The 21492-nt window shown below is 39.5% G+C and overlaps 1 protein-coding gene and 1 pseudogene across 1 annotated transcript; one reads left to right on the forward strand and one right to left on the reverse strand.

Annotated features, from left to right (window-relative positions):
- The first annotated feature begins 2000 nt into the window (after positions 1 to 2000).
- Positions 2001 to 3386, forward strand: LOC130848500 (tripartite motif-containing protein 60-like). Its single transcript, XM_057726971.1, has one exon. It carries the CDS (start codon positions 2001 to 2003, stop codon positions 3384 to 3386), a length of 1386 nt encoding a protein of 461 aa, XP_057582954.1.
- Positions 3387 to 14718: 11332 nt separating this feature from the next.
- Positions 14719 to 19396, reverse strand: LOC130848501 (tripartite motif-containing protein 60-like; annotated as a pseudogene).
- Between the last annotated feature and the right edge of the window lie 2096 nt (positions 19397 to 21492).

A 21492-nucleotide genomic window follows, 5' to 3' on the forward strand; every position in this document is an offset into this window, starting at 1 on the left:
GCAATTGTTGCATTGTACAGAGTGATAGAAGTCCTGTAGCTCTTTGTTCCAGCAATATTAGCCCTTTTGAGTCTATCTTGTTCTTTGTCCTTGGAGCACACCACAATTGGTACCTCTTTTTATTTTTATTGAAATATAGTTACTTACAATGTTGTGCAGCAAAGTGATTTCTGCTGTACAGTAAAGTGATTCATATATATATATGTGTGTGTATATATATATTTTTTTTTTCCAATGTGGTTTATCTCAGTATATTGTATATAGCTTCCTGTGCTTTACAGTAGGTCCTTGTTATCCATTCTGTATATAATGGTTTCCATCTGCTAAACAAACTCCTACTCCATCCCTCCCCCACACTCCCTTTCCTTTGGCAACCACAAGCCTTTTATCTATGTCTGTGAGTCTGATTCTGGTTCATAGACAAGTTCATTGTGTCATATTTTAGATTCCACATATAAGTGATATTATATGCTATTTGTCTTTCTGTTTCTGATTTACCTCACTTAGTATGATAACCTCTAGGTCCAGCCATGTGCTACAATTAGCATATTTCACTCTTTGTTATGGCTGAGTAGTATTCCATTTTATAGATGTATAACATCTTTTTTTTTTTTTTCTTTATCCATTCATCTGTCAATGGACATTTAGTTTGTTACCGTGTTCTAGATATTGTTAATAGTGCTGATGTGAACATAAGGGTGCATGTATCCTTTTGAACTGTAGTTTTGTCCAGATACGTGCCCAGAAGTGAGACAGCTGGATCATATGGCAATTCTATCCTTAGATTTTTGAGGAAACTCCATACATTTTTTTCTACAGTGGCTGCACCAACTTACATTCCCAGGTTGGTACATCTTTTGAATCTGCTGTAATCTCTAAGTTTTCCTAGGAGATAGAGATTGAAGGGATGTGGACACTTTGGGATGGAAAGAGAAGGGAGAGTTGTGGCTCAAGGGGAAAGAGAAGCTGGCTGGTCTGGCTGGGGCAGGAGCACACTGAGGACACTGGTCAACTTTGTGAAAAGTGTTTTTACAAAGAACATATTAAGTTTGCAAGACAATAAAAAAATAGTAGAAAAAAACCAATATATTAGTTTCCAAGAGCTTCCATAAAAAACCTCTGCACACCTGGGTAACTTCAACAACAGAAACTATGGTCCCAGTTCTGGAGGCTAGAAGTTGAAGATCAAAGGGCTGGCAGGTTCACGTTCTTCTGAGGCCTCGCTCCTTGGCTGCCAGGTGGCCTCCTCCTGGCTGTCACCTCACATGGCCTTTCTTCTGTGTGTGCCTGAGGTCTCTTCCTGTTCTAAGGACACCTGTCAATGTCGAAGGAATCTTTGAAAGATATCGAAGGCTTTTATATGGAAATAGTGTACTCTGGGTCTCTCAAGTTTATCATCGATTTTCATCAAGAAAATCACATTAATAAACCTTTAAAAACATCATCAGATATCCACCATACCAACTGACTACAATTATCTTTAGTATGGAAATGTATGTGTTTGAAAACAGAAAGAAAAGCCTGGTCAAATCTTGCTGATTATACACATGCTCTTAATCTCTAACATACATCCTTTCACCCTTGTTGTCACTTTCCTGAAGGAGCGGGTGACCTGGGCCACAGAGCTGCCCACGTCTGGATGGTGTTGATCTCATCCTACGCTGTTGACTTTCATCACTGCCTGGAGCTGGGCTCTTTCTGAGGAAGAGGACCACCTAGCAAGCTATGACTTGGGGCCATCGTGTCAAAGGGACAAAAGTGTCAAAAGGAGCAGAGACTGACAGGGGGTCCAAGTCCTCCTGGTGGCTGCTGTAGAGTTAAAGAAAGGGGTAGAAATAGGCCTGTGTAGCCACAGCTCCTGCAGATCCTGGGAAACCTGCTGGCAGCCGTGAAGGAGAAGAGAGGAGGTGGAAGAGTCAGAAGCTTCTCAAGTGTCCCAGCCCCTGGAGAGCCAGGTTTCTCTGAAAGGAGTGTCCTCAGACAGAAGCTCTCCCAGAACAATGGCCCTGGCATCTTCCCTGGCACAGCTCCAAGCAAAGGCCAGCTGCCCCATCTGCCTGGATTACCTGAGAGACCCCGTGACCACTGGCTGTGGGCACAACTTCTGTCTCTCCTGCATCCAGCAGTGCTGGGAGGGTCTATGGGACATCTTCCCCTGTCCTGTCTGCCTCCAGCATTGCCCTGACAAGGGCTTTGGGAGGAACACCCAGTTATGTCACATGATTGATTTTGTGAGGAAGCTTCCCAACACAGAGGACGTGAGGAAATGGCAGAAAGAGAAACCCTTGTGTGAGAAGCATAAGCAGGTTCTGAGCCTGTTCTGTGAGAAGGACCTGGAGCTGCTGTGTCCCCAGTGCAGGGTCTCCTCTGACCACAGCGGTCACCCCCTGGGACCCACGGAGCTAGCTGCAGCCTCTCACAGGAGGAGGCTCAAAGGCCACATTGAGCTCCTGATACAGCAGCTTGAAGATGCTGAAAAGGCACTAGAAATACAAGTCTCAAAATCATTTGACTTGATGAGGAAGCTGAAGATTCGAAGGAGAGAATTTCTCACTGAAGTTGAACACTTTAAGCGTTTCTTGGGAACAGAGCATGATGAAATTCATGTTAGGTTACTAAATGAAGAGAAGGGTATTCAAGATAAAATAATTGAGGAAAGAAACCAAATCTCAGACTTCGGATCCATGTTGCAAAGTCTGCTTGATGAAATCACTGAGAAGTGTTTGCAGCCTGACCTGGATTTACTGACAGGCATTGAAATGCTCCACAGCACGTATGGAAACCTAGAGAGCCCAGCAGACATTTCATATGAGTTAAAGAAGGAGATTTTCACTCTCTCCCCACAATATTTTGGCCTCCACAAAATGATCAGCACATTTCAGGTACATCTGACTCTAGATGCTGAAACTGCTCACCACAGTCTTAAAATTTCACAAGACAGGAAAACTGCAACTTTTCTAAGGATGGGACCAAACTGTGTCCTAAATCGGAAGGCATTCACTAACTACCCTGCTGTGCTGAGTTCTGAGGGATTTGACGCTGGTAGGCATTTTTGGCAGGTAGAAGTAAGAGGACTAGGTGACTGGTCCTTAGGTGTGTGTACAGAATCTTTCCCCAGAAATGCTCCTGTATCACCAGCCCCAAGCGATGGCTGCTGGCAGTTTGAGCTCTATGATATGACTTCTGCTACAGGGGATGCAGAAAAACCCTGTCGGATTGGCGTTTTTCTGGATTATGAGTTGGGAGAAATTTCTTTTTACAGTTTGAACTATAGATCTCATTTCTATACATTCAGTGAAACTTTTACAGAAAAACTTGTGCCCTATTTCTCTATTAGACCTACTTCTAAATCGCTTACAATAAGTCTAGTTGATGATGAGTGCTGAGCCCACTTGGAAGATGTTCTGTGTGACCCACTTTCTTCCTGTGTTCAGAGGATGTCCTTGTAATAAAGGGTCTGAGTCCATCTTTGATGCCTGAGTGCTGATGTCTTTTTCATTCTCCCGCTCTGGCTTCACCTCTGCCCCACATATGGACAAGCTGTCAGGACAGCCTGGGTGCCCTTCACTGGGCTTAGGAGGGCAGTTCTAACCCAGGAAGGCCCTGCCTGCAGAGGAGCTCTCCCCAACCACCAAAGATGCCCAAGCTGTGGCTTTTCTCCCCTCTCTCAAGCCATTTTTGGACCAGTGTCCACCCTGACTCCAAACGAAGCCTCAGTGACTGAAAATAATCCATTTCATTTCTGGGTGTGTTTGTGGCATTAGGAGTCTTAACACCGAACCAAGCTTTGTACGGCTTGGTTCTTGCTTCAGTGGGTTGACCATAACAGTCCCTAGAATACTGTATGATCCAAGTTCTGTTTTTCAGATATTCTGATTTCAGGAGGCAGGGAATATTGGTTTTTATTTTTCAACTAGCATAAGACAGAAAGTTGCATCCTTTGTTCTCTACAGTTATAATACTGACTTTATGATTCCCCATTTCTCCTGTGAAAGGTGTGGGAATCTATTAAAAATTCCTTGAAATTGCAATACTTATCAAAATAATAAATGCTTCACACTATTGATTTTTTCCAGATAATCCTACCACAAAATATTTACTTTGGGTTTTTTTGATTGAAGTTTATTTGATTTACAATATGGTGTTAGTTTCAGGTATACAGCAAACAGATTCAGATATATCTATATAGCTATATATATAGATATATATATAGATTATGCTCTTTTTAAAAACTCTTCACCATTATTGGTTATTACAAGATGCTGAATATGATTCTCTGTACTACACAGTAAATCCCTCTTGTTCATTTTATATAAGGTAATGTATATGTGTTAATCCCTACTCCTAATTTATCCCTTCCACTCCCCTCCACTTTGGTAACCCAGAGTTTCTATATCTGAGTCTGTTTCTATTTTATAAATAATCTCATTTTAACTATTTCTTTTAGATTCTACATATAGGTGATATCATATGATATTTATGTCTTAACTTTCGTAAATAGTGCTGCTATAACATTGGGGTACATATATATTTTTTAATTTCATTTGTTTATTTTCTTATTTATTTATTTACTGGCTGAGTTGGCTGCTGCGTGCAGGCTCTCTCTAGTTGTGGAGAGGAGGCTACTCTTCTGTTGCGGTATAGGGGCTTCTCATTGCAGTGGCTTGTCTTGTTGCAGAGCACGAACTCTGGGTTGAGGGCTTCAGTTATTGCAGCACGCGGGCTCAGTAGTTGCGGCTCTCACGCTCTAGAGCACAGGCTCTGTAGTTGTGGTGCACGGGCTTAGCTGCTCCACGGCATATGGGGTTTTCCTGGACCAGGGATTGAGCCAATGTCCCCTGCATTGGCAGGCGGTTCCTAACCACTGTACCACCAGGGAAGTCTCTATATTTTTGAATTATATTTTTCTCTGGATATATGCCCAGGAGTGTGTTTGCAAGATCACAAGGTATCTGTACTTTTAGTTTTTTAAGGAACTCTCATACTGTTCTCTGTAGTGGCTGCACCAATTTACACTTTCACCAACAGTGCAGGAGGGTTCCATTTTCTCCACACACTCTCTAGCATTAATTACTTGTAGACTTTTTGATGATGGCCATTCTGCCTGGAGTGAGGTGATACTTAATTGTCATTTTGATTTGCATTTCCCTATAATTAGCAATGTTGAGCATTTTTTCATGTGTCTGTTGTTTATCTGGATGTCTTCCTTGGAGAAATATCTATTTAGGTCTTCTGCTCATGTTTGGATTGAATTGTTTTTTTGAAATTGAATTGTATGAGATTTTTTATTATTTTGGAAATTAATCCCATGTCAGTTGCATTGTGGGCAAATACTTTCTCCTGTTCTGTTGGTTGTCTTTTCATTTTGCATATAGTTTCCTTTGCTGTGCAAAAGATTTTAAGCTTAATTCAATTCCGTTTGTTTATTTTTGTTGTTATTTCCATTACTTTTGGAGAGGGATTTGAGAAGATATTGCTGTGAATTATGTGAAAAGACATTCTTTCTATGTTTTCGTCAAGAGGTTTTATAGTATCTGGCCTTACATTTAGGCATTTAATTCATTTTGAGTTTATTTTTGTATATGATGTTAGAGAGTATTCTAATTACATTCTTTTCATGTAGCTTTCCAGTTTTCCCAGCACCTCTCATTGAAGAGACTGTCTTTGCACTGTTGTGTATTCTTGCCTCCTTTGTGGAAGATTGATTGTACATAGGTGTGTGTTTTTGTTTTTGTTTTTTTCTGAGCTCTCCATTCTGTTCCACTGAAATTTATGTCTGTCTCTTTTGTGCCAATACCCCACTATTTTGATTACTGTGCTTTGTAATGTTTTCTGAACTCTGGGAAGGTCATGCCTCCAGGTTTGTTCTTTTCCTTCAGGATTGCTTTGGCAATTCTGGGTCTTTACGGTTCCATTTAAACTTGAGAATTATCTGTTCTAGTTCCGTGGAAAATGTCATGAGTCATTAAATCTGTAGATTGCTTTGGGCAGTATGGCCATTTTAACTATATTAATTCTAATCCAAGAGCATGGGATATCTTTCCATTTCCTTGAATCATCTTCAGTTTCTTTTATCACTGTTTCATATTTCTCAGCAAAAAATCTTCCATCTCCTTGTCATGTTCGTTCCCAAGTTTTGTTTGTTTGTTTTGTTTTTATGTAATTTTAAGTGGAATGTTTTGTTTTGTTGTTGCTTTTTTACTTTTTCTGATATTTCATTGTTAGTGTAAAGAAATGCAAGGGATTTATTTATATTAATCTTGTATCCTGCTACCTTACTGAACTCCTTTGTTAGTTTTAACAGGTGTGTGGAGTCTTTAGGGTTTTCTATTTAGAGTATCATGTCATCTTCATATCTTCCCTCCTGACTTGGATACCTTTTATTTCTTTTTCTTGTCTGATAGCTATGGCTAGGTCTTCCGACACTATGTTGAATAGAAGTGGTTTGAGTGGGCATCCTTATCATTTTCCAGTATTTAGTGAGAAGAATTTCAGCTTTTCACCATTGAGAGTTATTGACATGTTGGCTGCAGGATTGTCATAAATGGCTTTTTTTTGCCTTCCTTCCTAATACAACAGATTAACTATCCATGCTGTTTGTTTGTTTGTTTGTTTGTTTGTTTTGTCTGTGTTGGGTCTTCATTGCAGTGCACAGGCTTCTCATTGTGGTGGTTCCTCTTGTTACAGATCACAATCTCTAGGCATGCGGGCTTCAGCAGTTGCAGCACATGGGTTCAGTAGTTGTGGCTTGTGGGCTCTAACTCACAGGCTCAGTAGTTGTGGCACATGGGGTTAGTTGCTCCTCAGCATGTGGGATCTTCCTGGATCGGGGATCGAACCCACACCCCCTGCATTGGCAGGTAGATTCTTAACCACTGTGCCACCAGGGAATTCCCAATCATAAATGCCTTTAATTTGTGCTGAGATGTATACACTCTATACCCACTTTGGAGAGAATTTTATTATGAATGAATGCTAAATTTTATCAAATATTTTTATGCATCTATTGAGATGATCTTGTGTGGGTTTTTTTTTCTTTTCTTTTGTTGATGTGGTTTATGACACTGAGTGATTTGCATATATTGAACCATCCTTGTGAAATTAGAATGAATCGAACTTGATTATGGTATTTGATACCTTTTAGATGTTGCTGGATTCAGTTTGCTGAGGATCTTTGCACCTATATTTATCAAAAACATTGGCCTGTACTTTTTTGTAGTGTCTATGTCTGGTTTTTTAGTATCAGCATGATGGTGGCTTAATAGAATGACTTTGGAAGTGTTACCTCCTTTTCAGCCTTTTGAAAGAATTTGAGAAGGATAGGTATAAGTTCCTTATACGTTTGTTAGAATTCCCCAGTGAAGCCATCCAATGCTGGACTTTTGTTTGCAAAATTTCTTATTACAAATTTTGTTTCATTTCTAGTGTTCAGTTTGTTCACATTACCTGTTTTCCTTGATTCAGTTTTGGCAGGCTGTATGTTTCTAGAAACTGGTCCATTTGTTCTAGGTTGTCCATTTTGTTGTTCATGATATTTTCTTATGGTATTTTGTATTTTGGAGGTGTCAGTTGTTATTTTTCCCCTTTCTTTTCTTTTCTTTATTGGGGTCTTTCTCATTCTTCTTGGTTTAACTGGCCAGAGATTTGTTGGTTTTGTTTATCCTTAAAAAAAAAAAAAAAAACACTGTTCTTGGTTGCCTTGATTTTCTCTATTTTTTTAATGTCTATTTCCTCTCTGATCTTTATTATTGCCTTTCTTTAGCTGACATTCAGTTTCGTTTGTTCTCCTTTTTATAATTCTTTTAGATAGTAGGTTATGTTGTTCATTTGAGGCTTTTCTTATTTTGTTTTGTTTTGTTTTTGATGAAGGCCTGTATGGCTATAACTTCCCTCTTAGAAATGATTTTGCTGCTTCCCATAGCTTTTATATGGTTCTGTTTTCATTGTTGTTTGTCTTGGGGTACTTTTTATTTCCTCTTCGATTTCATTGCTGCTTCATTAGCTTTTTAATACCCTGTTACTTAGTCTCCATGTAATCTTTTTTTTTTTTTTCATTTCTCTTTCTGTGGTTGATTTCTTGTTTCATGCCATTGTGATCAGAAAAGATGTTTGAAATTTCTATCCTCTTAAATTTAGTGAGGCTTGCTTTCTGTCCTGGAAGGGGGTCTATCTTAGAGAATGTTCCATGTGTACTTGAAATAACGTGCATTCTGTAATTTTTTTCTTTTTTTGGATGTGGTGGTCTCTGTATATCAATTAAGTCTAACTGTCCTATTGTCCTGTTAAGCACACAGGGAAGCTTGAATCTGCTGCCTTACCCATATTGCTTCCTTGAATGGCATGCAGTGTAATGTAGAGTGTAACTATTTGGTGGGCTGTATACATCCTGAAAGCCTTGGGGGTGAAGAATCAAAGATATCAACTGAAAAGAAAGCCAGGGAAAGAATCTGGGAATCACCCACCTCTAATAAAGCATGGAAATGGTTTCAGAGCAGGGGCATAAGTAAATGAGAAATGGCTTCTTGTTCAGAACAGAGTAGACAAAGAAAAAAGAAAGTTTCTTGGTCCAGATGATATACTTAAGGTGGGAATAATTGTTTATCTGAAGACAGTGCAATGGGTATAATAATCAGGTTTCTTCATGTCTGCATTCTCGGTTGCATCTAGTTTCTCTATCATGTAACAGATGAAATCAAGGATCATCAGTTGAAATAGCTAATATGTAAATTGTTCTTTCACAGTTCCAGGCACTGTTTTACTACTTGGCTTCTATTAAATCACTTAATTATCAACGTATTTATATTACATCCAGTCCTGAAGTCAATCACCTTATCAGTGGTATAACCCAGTCCAATGATCTCATTAAAGAGCTCAGGTCTCTCTCTCTTTTTTTCTTTTTCACAAAATTATGTAGTGTCTTGATTGTCAGCCCCTTAAGAGTGAACAAGAAAATATTGTTTGTGGGTGTGTGTGCACATGCATGTGTGAGTCTTGGAAAGTGACGAGGATAGATTTATGGATAATCCACTGTTTTTTTTGTTTGTTGTTTCTAGTTGAGGGATCACCAACGTAAGACCCTTGGTCAAATGGGTAGTGTCAGCATATTTCAAAGGGCCACTTCCTTGCTCTCTTCCTGTGTTTAAAAACCCTTTGGGGATTTCATCTACTCCAGTAGCTTTACTTAACTCTGTATTGAGATTCCCACTCACTACCTCTAGCTATATCTTGACCCATAAGTGTCAGGATTTTCAAATGCATACTGAACTTCTCTGCCTGGCTCTCCCAAAGAGATCCAATGCAATGGCCCAATGTGACCAATATTTAACTTCAGTTTCATCCCAAACTACTCTTCTGTAGACTTTTGTACCTCAAAACTGGCAGCTCAAATCACTCAAACTTCCAACCCACAAACATGAAACCTCCCTTCATTCCCTCACTCTTTACAGTCAATCAATCACTCATGTGTCAATACGCACTTTTCAATCCATTCACATCAGTCTAGATCAGGTCCATGGCATTTTTCATCTGTCCAATTACAGTCACCTCCTGTGTGACCTCCCAGCATCTTTGTTCGTTGGATGAAAAATGCCAACAGAAAACCCCCAAGGAGTCATGCTCTTGGGTTTGACGTAGGAACCCAGTGACCTTTGCTTAAGTTCTCCTCTGCAACACCCATCCTCCACAACACACACAGAGACTGGAAGGTAGGGTTCTTCTGAAGCCACCTATGTTCCTTAGTGGAGGCACTTTCTCAATGAGTTTTATTTGGGACATCCTTGGTATTCTCCTTCCTCTCCAGTGCTTGCACTTTCTTCAGACTGGGACCAGGAAACTCAACAATTCAACAAGCTTCACAAAACTCTGCGTTGTCCCAGAGTGGTGCTCTCTGTTTGTGCACCCAGATATCTGATGATCCACCATGGCTGTGGGGACATGGGAACATGTTCTACATGTGCTTGAAACTGCTTCAAACACTCTGACATTCACTTCCTTTGTCCCAACAATGAAAGAGAACATTCCCTACCTAAAATGTGATCTAACCAAAAAAGGAAGAGATTTATGGCCAGACCACCTGTCTTTAGGACAACGGAGACATTGAGTATGTGAGGTGGGTGCTGGAGAGAGAAGGTGTGGTGAGAGCAATGGTGTGTTGAGCACCTCCTGTGGGCCAAGGCCACTGTCACACAGCTAGTAATTGTGAATCAGGACTTCATTCTATTTCTCTACAATGCATATGAGGGAATCCATAAAGGACAATTTATAATATTTTTTTTGAATATAAGATAATTAAAAACACAGCCAGTGCGATTGGATCTAGGAATTCTGGTGGATTTTTTTTTTTTTTATCATTTAGAAACCAGAAGTGGAGCTCATAAAAAATATGTTGATACTGCTTAACATACAAGGATGTTATGAAGAGTAAAAACAAAGTTTTAAAAAATCTTAGGCTACAGAATTATTTTTCTCACCAACATCTTTTCTAATTTCCAAGGATTCATCTGTATATATTTATCAGTGACCAATTTTAGTAGATACATTGGCATTTGGGCACCCAGTTCTCCAAAGTGACTGATGTTGGTCAGATATAACCATCTAGAGAATATGTCCCATGAGTCAAGGGCAGTTTCTAACCCTCAGTTGTAGTCTGCACAGCTACAAAACTTGGAATAGAAATAAGCACAGGAAGGGTAATTTTCTAGGTACTTTGACAATGTATTGAACAAAATAAATTATCACCATAGGACACACCTCAGTGGAATTTGCCCCTTGGGTTTTCTTTGAGACCTTTTCATCAATGTCATTAAATTTTTTCTGAATTTACTTCTTCCTCAAAGTGTGTGGTCCTTTTTCCATAGGCTGCTACCTTATGCAGGCTTTGAGTAGGATGCTGATGACTTAGTAATTATAAAATTATCACACTCATAATGATGGATGAGAACACAAGAATCACTAGCTAGAAGCAAATATTTGGCCATCATTAAGGATGTCTTTCAGAATTCTCAAAGTTTGTTTCATTAAATTTAGTAAGTTCTTCTCTGTGATGCAGGCTTTCAAAGTATTTTACAGATCAGGAAAATGGGGCATAGAAGGAAAGGAATCTGGTTGACCAGAAACAGCCAATGTAGGAGAGGTTGGAAACGAAGTCTACTTGATGTTAAAATGCATGCTTTTAGCCACTGAGGATAAATGGCAGGTGCAAATGTATTCATTCAAATATCCTTCATAGGGACTTCTCTGGCAGTCCAGTGGTTAAGACTCTGCACTTCCACTGCATGGGGTGCAGATTTGATCCCTGGTCAGGCTGTTTGGCCAAAGAAAGAAAAAAAAAAAGCCTTCATAGCAAAGTAAAGGACCTTCATAACAGAGCAAAAATGTCTCTCTTCTGATGGGAACAAATGAAAGAAATTTGTGGTCTACAGATATGTAGGTACAGGAAGTCCCCTACATACCAATGTTCTGTTCCAGGAGTGCATTCTTAAATGCAGCTTGTATGTATGCCCAACAAAGTTAGCCTAGGTGCCCAACAAAATTAGCCTAGTTACCCAACTAACACAATTAGCTATATAGTACTGTACTGTTATAGTTTAATAATCCTTTTTATGCAAATAACACATAAAAGACAAAAATAAAGAAATAGTTTTTAATATTACAGTACAGTACCTTGAAATGTACCGTAGTACAACAGCCAGCATACAGGGGTTGGCATTGAGTGAACAGGCAAGGAGAGTTACTGACTGGAGGAAGGAGAGGAGGTGGGAGATGGTAGAGCTGAAGGATCAGCAGCAATAGGAGATGGAGGGCAAGCTGCATTTCATTCATGCCTGACGTTGATGGCACAGGTTCTGGTTCCTTGCTGGATTCAGTTCTGCCTGCCCTCTTGAAAAAATGATCCAGTGATGTGTGGGTAGTAGCTTTTTAAAATTTTCTCATCATAGATGACATGGTAGAACTGGATTGCATTCTGAACCACTGCTGCAACCTTCATGTACCATTCTACATTTGGGTCCTGTGCCTTAAAAACTAACAGTGGCTCCTCAAATAAAGAAAATCCCTTTGCCATTTCTTGTGTCATGAATTTCTTCAGTTCCTCAGTTGCTTCTTCCTCTTGTCTTTCTTCATCCTTTCTCTGGAATGAAGAGAATTCAGGAAATTCCCAGGCAGCTACCATGTCTACACTCACCACTTACTTTTACATTGTGAAGGTTGGATCTAGCCTTGAACTGATGGAACCAGGTATGGCTGGCATTAGAAGATGTGCCCTCTGATTCTTTGCCATGTTTCTTCTTCAAGCCTTCATAAAGGCTTTTAGTTTTCTCTCAAATCAGCATTAAGCTTAGCAGAACTCGACACTGATGCTGATGTTGCATCCACACACAGAAGTCTCTCCATCTCCTCCATCACTTTTCCACGCTTCTTCATTATTATTTTCAACATCATCAGCATAGCAGACCTCACATGTTCCATGATCTTGTCCTTGTTCTTTAGAATCATGCTGATGTCCAAATAATTCATGTTATAAGAACAAGCGATGTCTACCATCTTTTCATCTCACTCCACTCTCTCAATTATTTTCACTTTTGTTTCCATCGTTCACTTGGCACTTCTTAGCAGTACCAGCTAAACCACCACTGTTTTTATACTTGCTTCCAGACATCCTGGGCTTGAAATAAAGATAGTGTACTACTGTACTCTATACAGTACTATACTGTAAAGTACACCCACTTGTAGAGGATGCACACATGTGACAATGTACTCCAGATGTGAACTAACTTAAGTGATTGGACATGTGAACATATGTTCACATCTTTGAAAAGTTCACAGCTTGAAGGTTCATATGTAGGGGACTTACTGAATTGAGTCCATGGTACTACCCTAGACACACAAATGTGGGTTTGAAGTCAGTTCTTGCAAAATCTCTGGTAATGGGACCTAAATAAAACCTTTTCTGCCAAACATAGAGTTCTTTGTAAGATTAAATGATGTGATTGACACAGATACAAATATATTGAAAACAAGGCATAAGATTACTATTAATTTAACACCTATGAAATTTATTATTAATTTTTCCCACACTTTCAAGGGGAATTTGAAGTTGTTTTGCTTGTTGTAATCTTTAATATTTCTTCTTGTTTTTAACTCAGTGAAAATATTTAGTGCAACTGAGTGAGCAAATAAGTCTCCTTTTTTTTTTTTTTCCTTTTTATAGTTATAAGTATAGGTAGATAAATGTGGTATAAACTATTTAAAAGCTAACTCTGTTTGGTACAAATATGAAAATTACAGGGACTTCCTTGGTGATCCAGCGATTAAGACTTCATCCTACCATGTAGGGAGCAGGGTTCCAATCCCTCACTGGGGAACAAGGATCTCACATGCCATGCAGGGTGGGAAAAACAACAACGGTAAAAACATATAAAAATTACAAATGATAGAAGGTTATGATGGTCTCCCACTAAGCTTTGTCTTTCAACCACATGTCTTTCCTTTTCAGAGATAAAAACTTCCTAAATCTTCATGCATATCACATATATTTTAAACACAAATGTACAGACACAAGCACATGACACATTCAAATGATGGTATATTACACACACCATTCTGATTCTGTTTTTCATTTTGTTTTGTTTATGCCTTTACATTATCTTGGAAATTATGACATTTCAATACATATAAATGCTCATTCTACTTAAAGCTTCATTACTCCAGTTTGGATACACTGTAATTCATTTAAGCCATCCTCTAATGATGGACTTTGATTGTTCCAATATTTTCTCCTCATAATCTGTGGGACAATAATAGCCTTGGGTGTCTTTCATATGTGTGAGACACCACTTTATGATAATTCCTTAAAGTTGATTTCTGAGTCAAAGGTACATGCAGCAGGGCTTCCTAGGTGGTGCAGTGGTTAAGAATCCACCTGCCAACGCAGGGAACATGGGTTCAAACCCTGCTCTAGGAAAAGCCACATGCTGCGGAGCAACTAAGCCTGTGTGCCACAAATATTGAGCCTGCGCTTTAAAGCCCATGAGCCACAACTATTGAGCCCATGTGCTGCAACTACTGAAGCCCACGCACCTAGAGCCCATGCTCCGCAACAAGAGAAGCCACGGCAATGAGGAGCCTGCACACCACAACGAAGAGTAGCCCCCACTCACCACAACTAAAGAAAGCCTGTGCAGCAAAAAAAAAAAAATGACCCAATGCAGCCAATAAAATTAATTAATTAATTAATTTTTAAAAAGATATATGCAGCATTTCCAATGTGATCGGTCAATTGTGTCAGCTGGTAGCAGACACACACAATAAGGGATGAACTGTAGAGCACAGTGGTAAGGATTATGGAGGCACACAGAAGAATCCACTAAAAAGAAAGGTAGGTAGGTGGTAAGGATGCCTGTTAACAAGTTTATATAACTGTAAAGAAATGACTACAAATAAAAAAAATTATAGCCACTTTCAACAGAAAATCATTTATTGGATGTGTTAGGTTTTATAATCATCAGCTGCATCTTAGAAATTCAAAACACTTAGTAATGATACCTATAACATCTATGAAATTGGCATTACTAAACGTGACCATGTTTTTATAGTTGCTGGAAGTGGAGACAAAACTATGCTGGTTTTCTGCAGTAAACCTTAAAAAGAAACCCAGAATTACTGAGGGTAAGTTTATTAATTAAACACCAAACACTGAAGTAGTATTGTTTCTCAGGTACTTCATCTTTCATCATCTGTTACTGAAGCGATTTGAAGAGGTTCAGAGTCTATTGCAATACAGAAATAGGGACAAATGGATTCTGTAAAAGAATAATTAAAAGTAAGAACAGATCTATCATTCAAATTGTAAAAGGAAACCTCACCCAAATCATAGTCCAGAAAAAGTGCCAGTCTTACTGGGTTCTACCACAGACAAGAGACGATTTCTTTTAGGACCTGACACAACATAAACGCTCTCAACACACCATGCAACTACCCAGAATCCACCCTCAACTACTGGCTGATTCCACAAGTTCCTAGGAAAACTGTCTTGATACATCCCCAATGTCTATTTAGGCTTGTTTCCCACTTCCGCTTCCTAGTAATGCCTGCCAGAATGAAATGTGTTACAACCCAGGACAGCAAGGCAGAGAAAGTCTACTTGGGTTATGAAAGCCTTGGCTTTCTCTTTCCATATTGCACAATTTTTCTATCCTCAGAGACAATAAGTAAGGATGTGCTATTTCAAGGTCTACAATCGTATCCACTAGAAATGGCTAGATAATTCTATCAATGCCAGAACATTGTGGAGGAAGGTTACCTCCATACTTGGCATGAAGAGCGTTCAGAGCATTTCAGGATTTGATACTTGTGGTGGATACACTTAACATGCCTCAGAAATTCCAGTTCTACCTGCACACACTTGCCCCATACCTCCCTCAGCAGATGTTTTAATGTGGAAACATGATCCATAAATGTTACAAAGTTTTCACAGGGTTTTCTTAAAACATCCATCTCTCCATCTTCCATCTGCCTGAGAGTATCCTCTTGCCGATTCTGTAGGAACACCCTAACTTGCTCACATTCAGAATTTATTTCTTCTCTCCTGTATTTTACCTGGTTTCTCAGGTGCATTGTTTGGCTGGCTTAGAGAGTTATCACTTTTTCAACTTGTTGCATATCACTCTTCAAGGGCTCAATGGTACACTCTAGAATTTTCCTGTGATGAGAGGCAGCTTTCTTAATGGGGCAAATGTAATGTTTCCAATGTTGAATAGAGAAACTGCACTGTGTACATAAAACCTCTAGGTTCTTCCCCAAAAAAGGATCAGAAACCAGTTGTGAATCTCACACATGGAATTCTCTTCCTGCCTCTTCCACTTGCTCCTTCTGATCTGAAGTAACTTAGCAATTTCAGTCAAATGACTGAGCTGGGGGGGTGGTCCTGATGTTTTTGTCTCCAAATCAAAAATGGCAGACGGGACAGGGGAAGGTGTCACCTAGATCCTTCCAAGCCATGTTGATGCATGAGTGACAGAAGTTGTGCCCACAGTTGATGGTACTGTGTCTTTCAAGTAACCCAGACAGATGGGGCAGCCAGACTGTCACGAACTCCACTGAGTTGAGAACGGAAGTGGTGGATAAGAATGCTCCCTCTGGCAAGGCCTGCTCAAACTCAAGGCCCAATGAGATGTGGATATCCTGCCCCAGAGATCGCAGATTGACCAGCTTTAGGCTTCACTGGACCAGCATGCTGATGATAGCCACTGAAGTCTTGTTTAGTCCCCTGCACCTACTACCTCAGCTTGAAGGGCAAGAAGGATTCACTGCTTATAGCTCTATCACACATTAGCCCACCCAAATGTCACATTAATGACTTTCTTCTACAAGAAAGTAGCCACAAATTCAAGTAAACAATCATTGCTATGGGAGAGAAAAGCTTTTAATTTCAAACTTCCCTAGACTGGCAATCACAAATATAATAATTAATTCAGGTAAGAATCATCGATAACTGGGGCTTCCCTGGTGGCTCGGTGGTTAAGAATCTGCCTGCCAATGCAGGGGACACAGGTTCAATCCCTGGTCTGGGAAGATCCCACATGCCATGGAGCAACAAAGCCCATGTGCCACAACTACTGGGCCTGGGCTCTAGAGCCCACAAGCCACAACCACTGACACCCATGTGCCTAGAGCCTGTGCTCCTCAACAAGAGGAGCCACCACAATGAGAAGCCTGTGCACCGCCACAAAGAATAGCCCCCTCTCTCTGCAACTAGAGGAAGCCCACACGCAGCAATGAACACCCAACACAGCCAATAAATAAATAAATTTATTTAAAAAAAAGAATCATCGATAACTGCAAAAACTGTAAGGTCAAATTTGCTAGGTAAGAATATAATCACACAATCTCAAAATATCACTCTATGAATTATAGCTCATGTATAGAAAGACAAAATAAGTGTCTTTACAATGTATAGATCTAGTTAATACCTCATGAAAAATGAAGAGGCAAATTGATGGCCAGTAATGGGAAGAAAAACATCACATATGGAATATTTCTGCTCCCCACCCCACCCCCTACATTACCCAAATCTAATTCTGGGGAAATAATCACTAAAATCAAAAGCAAGAAACATTCAATAAGACAATGGTCTTCAATTCTGCATAAACAGCAATGGCACTGAATAAAATATGGGGGAATGGTCTACGTTAAAAGAGACTAAAGAAACAACTAAGAGAAATTAATCATCTTAAGCTTTGATTCTAGGTAGGCAAAAACTGCTATAAGGTGGATAGTATTGGGCAATGAGGAAAGTTTAAGTGTGCACTATTTATTAGATAACAGTAATATCAAAGTTAAGCTTCTTGAATTCAATGATTACATTTTAGCTACATAAGAAAGTATTCTGCTCTTGGAAAATACATGCTGAAATACTTATAGATGAGGGGTCATGACATTTGAATGTTCCTCTGAAATATTACTTTACAAAAAGTGGGTACATGGTTTTGCTATGATGTGGGAGTAAGATGGCTGTGACTATAAGACTATAAAGAAGACTTCAGAGAGATGGAATAATACGGTAATTTGATTCTGGTGGTGGCTCTGTGAATGTGCATATCATGTCACAGAACTATATGGACTCATTTGACCAATGTCAAATTCCTGTTTTTCATATAATATCATTCAGAAACATGGGAATCTAGTGAGTCAGAAAGAGAAAAACAAATACCGTATATTAACACATATATGCGGAATATAGAAAAAGGTACAAATCAACCAGTTTGCAAGGTAGAAATAGAGACACAGATGTAGAGAACAAACATATAGACACCAAGTGGGGAAAGTGGGGAGTGTTGGGGGGGAATGAATTGGGAGATTGTGATTGCCATATATACATTACTAATAAAAAAAATACCAAATTGTACACTTAAATATATGCAGTTTATTGTCTGTTAATTGTATCTCAATAAAATTTCAACAAAAAAAAAAGAAAGAAAGAAACATGGGAATCTAGATGGTGGGTGCATGGGACCCCTCTGTATTATCTTTAAAAGTTCCTGTGAATTTATCATTATTTCAAAATATTAAAGTTTTAGAAAAATCACTTGCGGTTCATCCAAATGGTTAACTCAAAGGGAAGTGGCCTCATTCATTTTGTAGCTCACTGGAACACAAATCACTTACATCCCTTGTGTTTTCTACTCATTTGTTGTTTTGTACATTTGGGGGGGCAGTCTCCTACCTTGTGAGGTACAGGAATGCAGTACAGAGGCCTAACCTAGGCCAAGCCACCAACAGCTCTGCACTGGGCTATGGTACCAACCCTTCTACCTGCTCAGCCTGTTTCCACTCTTACCCCCCTACATCCATTCACCACTCAGTAATCAAAATTTTCCATTGAATAGACAACATACAACCTCTCTTTCTAGTGCTTAAGTTCTTCCAGTGCCTGAATACTCTTTAAATCCTCAACTCCTCAACATGGTACACAAATACCTGATAAATACTGACCCTGACTAGTCACTTTGAGCTTTTGTCCTATCATTCTTTCTTTGGTACACTGCAATAACAATTAACTTGTTTTGGTTGAATATGCTCTCAATGAAAATTTAAGAAGAAAGTTAAGAAGTAAAAAGAAGAAAAAGAAGTTAAGAAGAAAATTTTACCCAAGGCAAACTGAGGCTTATACCCATGAGACAGACTCTCAGAAGCTCTGAGAATTGTTCCACCTTATAGAAGTTGGAAGGCAAAGTCACATACATTTTCATGACAAAGGATTATATATCAAAATGATATACTGATATTTTACATAAAGTTCACCAAGAATACATAGTCCATGTAAGCATGTCCAAAGCAAACAGCAAGTCACTATGACCCCCAATAGAGTTGGGAAAGAATGCTATTGCTTTAAGAAGTTACATTGCTAGGGTCAGGTGTAAGGGAAGAATTGATCTCTAAGGTGGAGCAGGCTCTCCCATCTTTGAGGAGTTCTGGTTAATGTGTAATGCAGAGGCACCCTGCACAGTAGGGAGCACAAGAGGCAGCCCAAAGAAACACAGAAAGAGGATTTTAAGTTTAAACTTTCTTCTCCTGCCTTAAAATATAAATTTTGTTTCATCAATGCTGAGGTCATTGCCATCGAGTTGAGCATTCTCGGCAGGAATATTTGTACACTTCTGTCTTTTCCTTCAGGTCTCCTGTCTCAAATGCTATCTCCTTGGGGACACAGTCTCTGTTCCCCTAATTTGTCTGTCTTCCTCTCCCTGCTCTCTCTTACTATCCCCTCTATTTTCTTTCACAAACTGAAATCATAACCTGAAATTGTCCATTTCAGGCCTTTTTCGTTGGTTAGTTTCTCTTTTGTCCATCAACAGTGAGTAAGATAAGTAGGCGTTAAGTTTACCTTGCTCATTGGCATGTAGTAGATATTCAAGAAGGCCTTTTTTTAAAAAAAAAATAGTAATAATGCATACATAAAGGAATAAAACCTAAAAACATTAATATTAAAAATGTCAATGTTTTATGAAAGACAAAACTGTGGAGACTGTTCAATTACAAGAGACTAAAGTGGAGAGACAACCAAATGTAATCTGAATTTCTCTGAGAACAGAGAGAAAAAGTTATAAAGGACTTTGTGGATACAACTCAGAATATTTATATATGACCTTCTATTAAATAATTAGGGTATATTAGTGTAAACTGAGTACAATAAAGTTTCCTAATGAAATAGGGGACTGTCCATACTCTCAAGAAATGTTAGCTTAAGTATTGACGGAAATACTGACATGATGCCTGTAACTTAAACTGGTCAAAATAATATATTCTACACACAAGTGTACTCACACACACACACACACACTTGTCCTCACATGCAGTAGGAAAGATACTGGTCAGCCCAGATCTTAAAAACTGGGCACTCTAAGCAGGGAATAACAGGGTTGACGACACTGTTGCTTCAACATCGCTGTAGATTTGAAAACTTCCACAAGAAAAGGTAGAGAAACCTCTGGTTGGTGTATCCTCTCCTGTTGTGCCTCATCTCCTGGCAGAGTTCTTATGCTCTTGACTCGTGGCTACTCAACCATCAGCACACTATTCCTTTCCCTTCTCCGCACACTACCAGGCACCATTCTTTTCACTTTTTCTGCTGCTCACATTTCACATAAAATGATCCTTGAACATAGTAAAATTGTCATGATTTCACATTCGATGCTGGATCTGTGCTTATGACCAAGGGGAAATTACCTCTTTCTGACTCATCAATTCTAAAATATCTTATTTCAGAATTATTAAAGTGCGAAAAAAATGCGACTTATAATTGATAAGATATGGTTGTATATTCTTGCCGTGCACTTTAACACCCCTCCTTGCCCATTGTAATCCAACTGACTTTAGGAGAACATGGGGCTTAGGGTCCTGAAGGGACTGAAGGCAGCTGGACTGTGTATGGCCTGCCTTCCTGAATACACATGCAGGTCATCCTATTCTAGAGGTAAATAACATCCCCCACCCCAGCTAACATGTACCTTGAGTCTGAATTCCTTGCCAGAATGTATGTGTTTCTAGACCAGGGTTGGTGGTGTGTGTGAATGGTAGGAATGGGCTGGTAGATGGTGGCTTTTCAAACATAGACTGACTCACAACTTCTGTCTCCTTTTCTTATGATCTAGCAGGGCTCAGTACTTCAGAAACCCTTCTATGTTACTCTCTCATCTGTGTAAATATTATTCCCTCTGACTAAGTGACCCTGTCCTCACTTTTGTCCTCGGTTGAGTTGAAGCTTTTAGGAAGGAGCTTGAGTCCTTTTCTCTGGTAAGGTTTGCTATGTGTCAGGCATAGTGGTGCCTTCCACACAGTCACTGAATGTCAATTAAACCCTCACAGCAACTGTGTGAAATTAGCTCTGGGATGGGAATTTCAACATAGGCCCTGAGCAGCCCCTCATTGGTCTCTTATGTATGCCAAGAATGTAGGACCCTGACTGCCCTTCAACCAGGTCGTTTCTCAGGGTTGTGTTTGCAGAAAGCATCCTTGAAAGAGGAGGTAAATTTTCCCTGTGGGACCAAAAACAGGCTTGCTATTAAAGTGGCTTCCCCCAAACTCAGGGTTCTTCAAATGTGTTGCAAACCCACAGCGCACACAGCATGCACATGGCCCCTCTGCACCACCTCTGTGGGACTTGGGAGCCATGGGGCTGACACAGCATGATGCTCAGGATTGCATGTCATCTGGCACCAACTATGAGACATTCACAGGCTGACTCAGTTGCTTCCCATGAGCATAAAACTCTAAACCTTGACAGTTTAAAGTTGATATCCTCATGGTGCCTTGAAACTTATGAGAATTTGAATCAGCTTATCCAAAGTCATAATACTCACTGGTGTAATTAATGGCATGATTCTAAACCATTAAGCACTCTGTACTTCTTGTTACTTCTGTACCTAATAAATATATATATTTCATTTTTATCCCAGGTTCCTGACACAGGACTCTTAACAACCTTGAAAACTCTGT

The sequence above is a fragment of the Hippopotamus amphibius genome, chromosome 3 (genome assembly GCF_030028045.1).
Source record: "Hippopotamus amphibius kiboko isolate mHipAmp2 chromosome 3, mHipAmp2.hap2, whole genome shotgun sequence".
Classification (NCBI taxonomy): domain Eukaryota; kingdom Metazoa; phylum Chordata; class Mammalia; order Artiodactyla; family Hippopotamidae; genus Hippopotamus; species Hippopotamus amphibius.

Bases quoted from the DNA above. Each gene is read 5' to 3' on its own strand.
- LOC130848500 (XM_057726971.1), top strand. From the start codon at position 2,001: ATGGCCCTGGCATCTTCCCTGGCACAGCTCCAAGCAAAGGCCAGCTGC.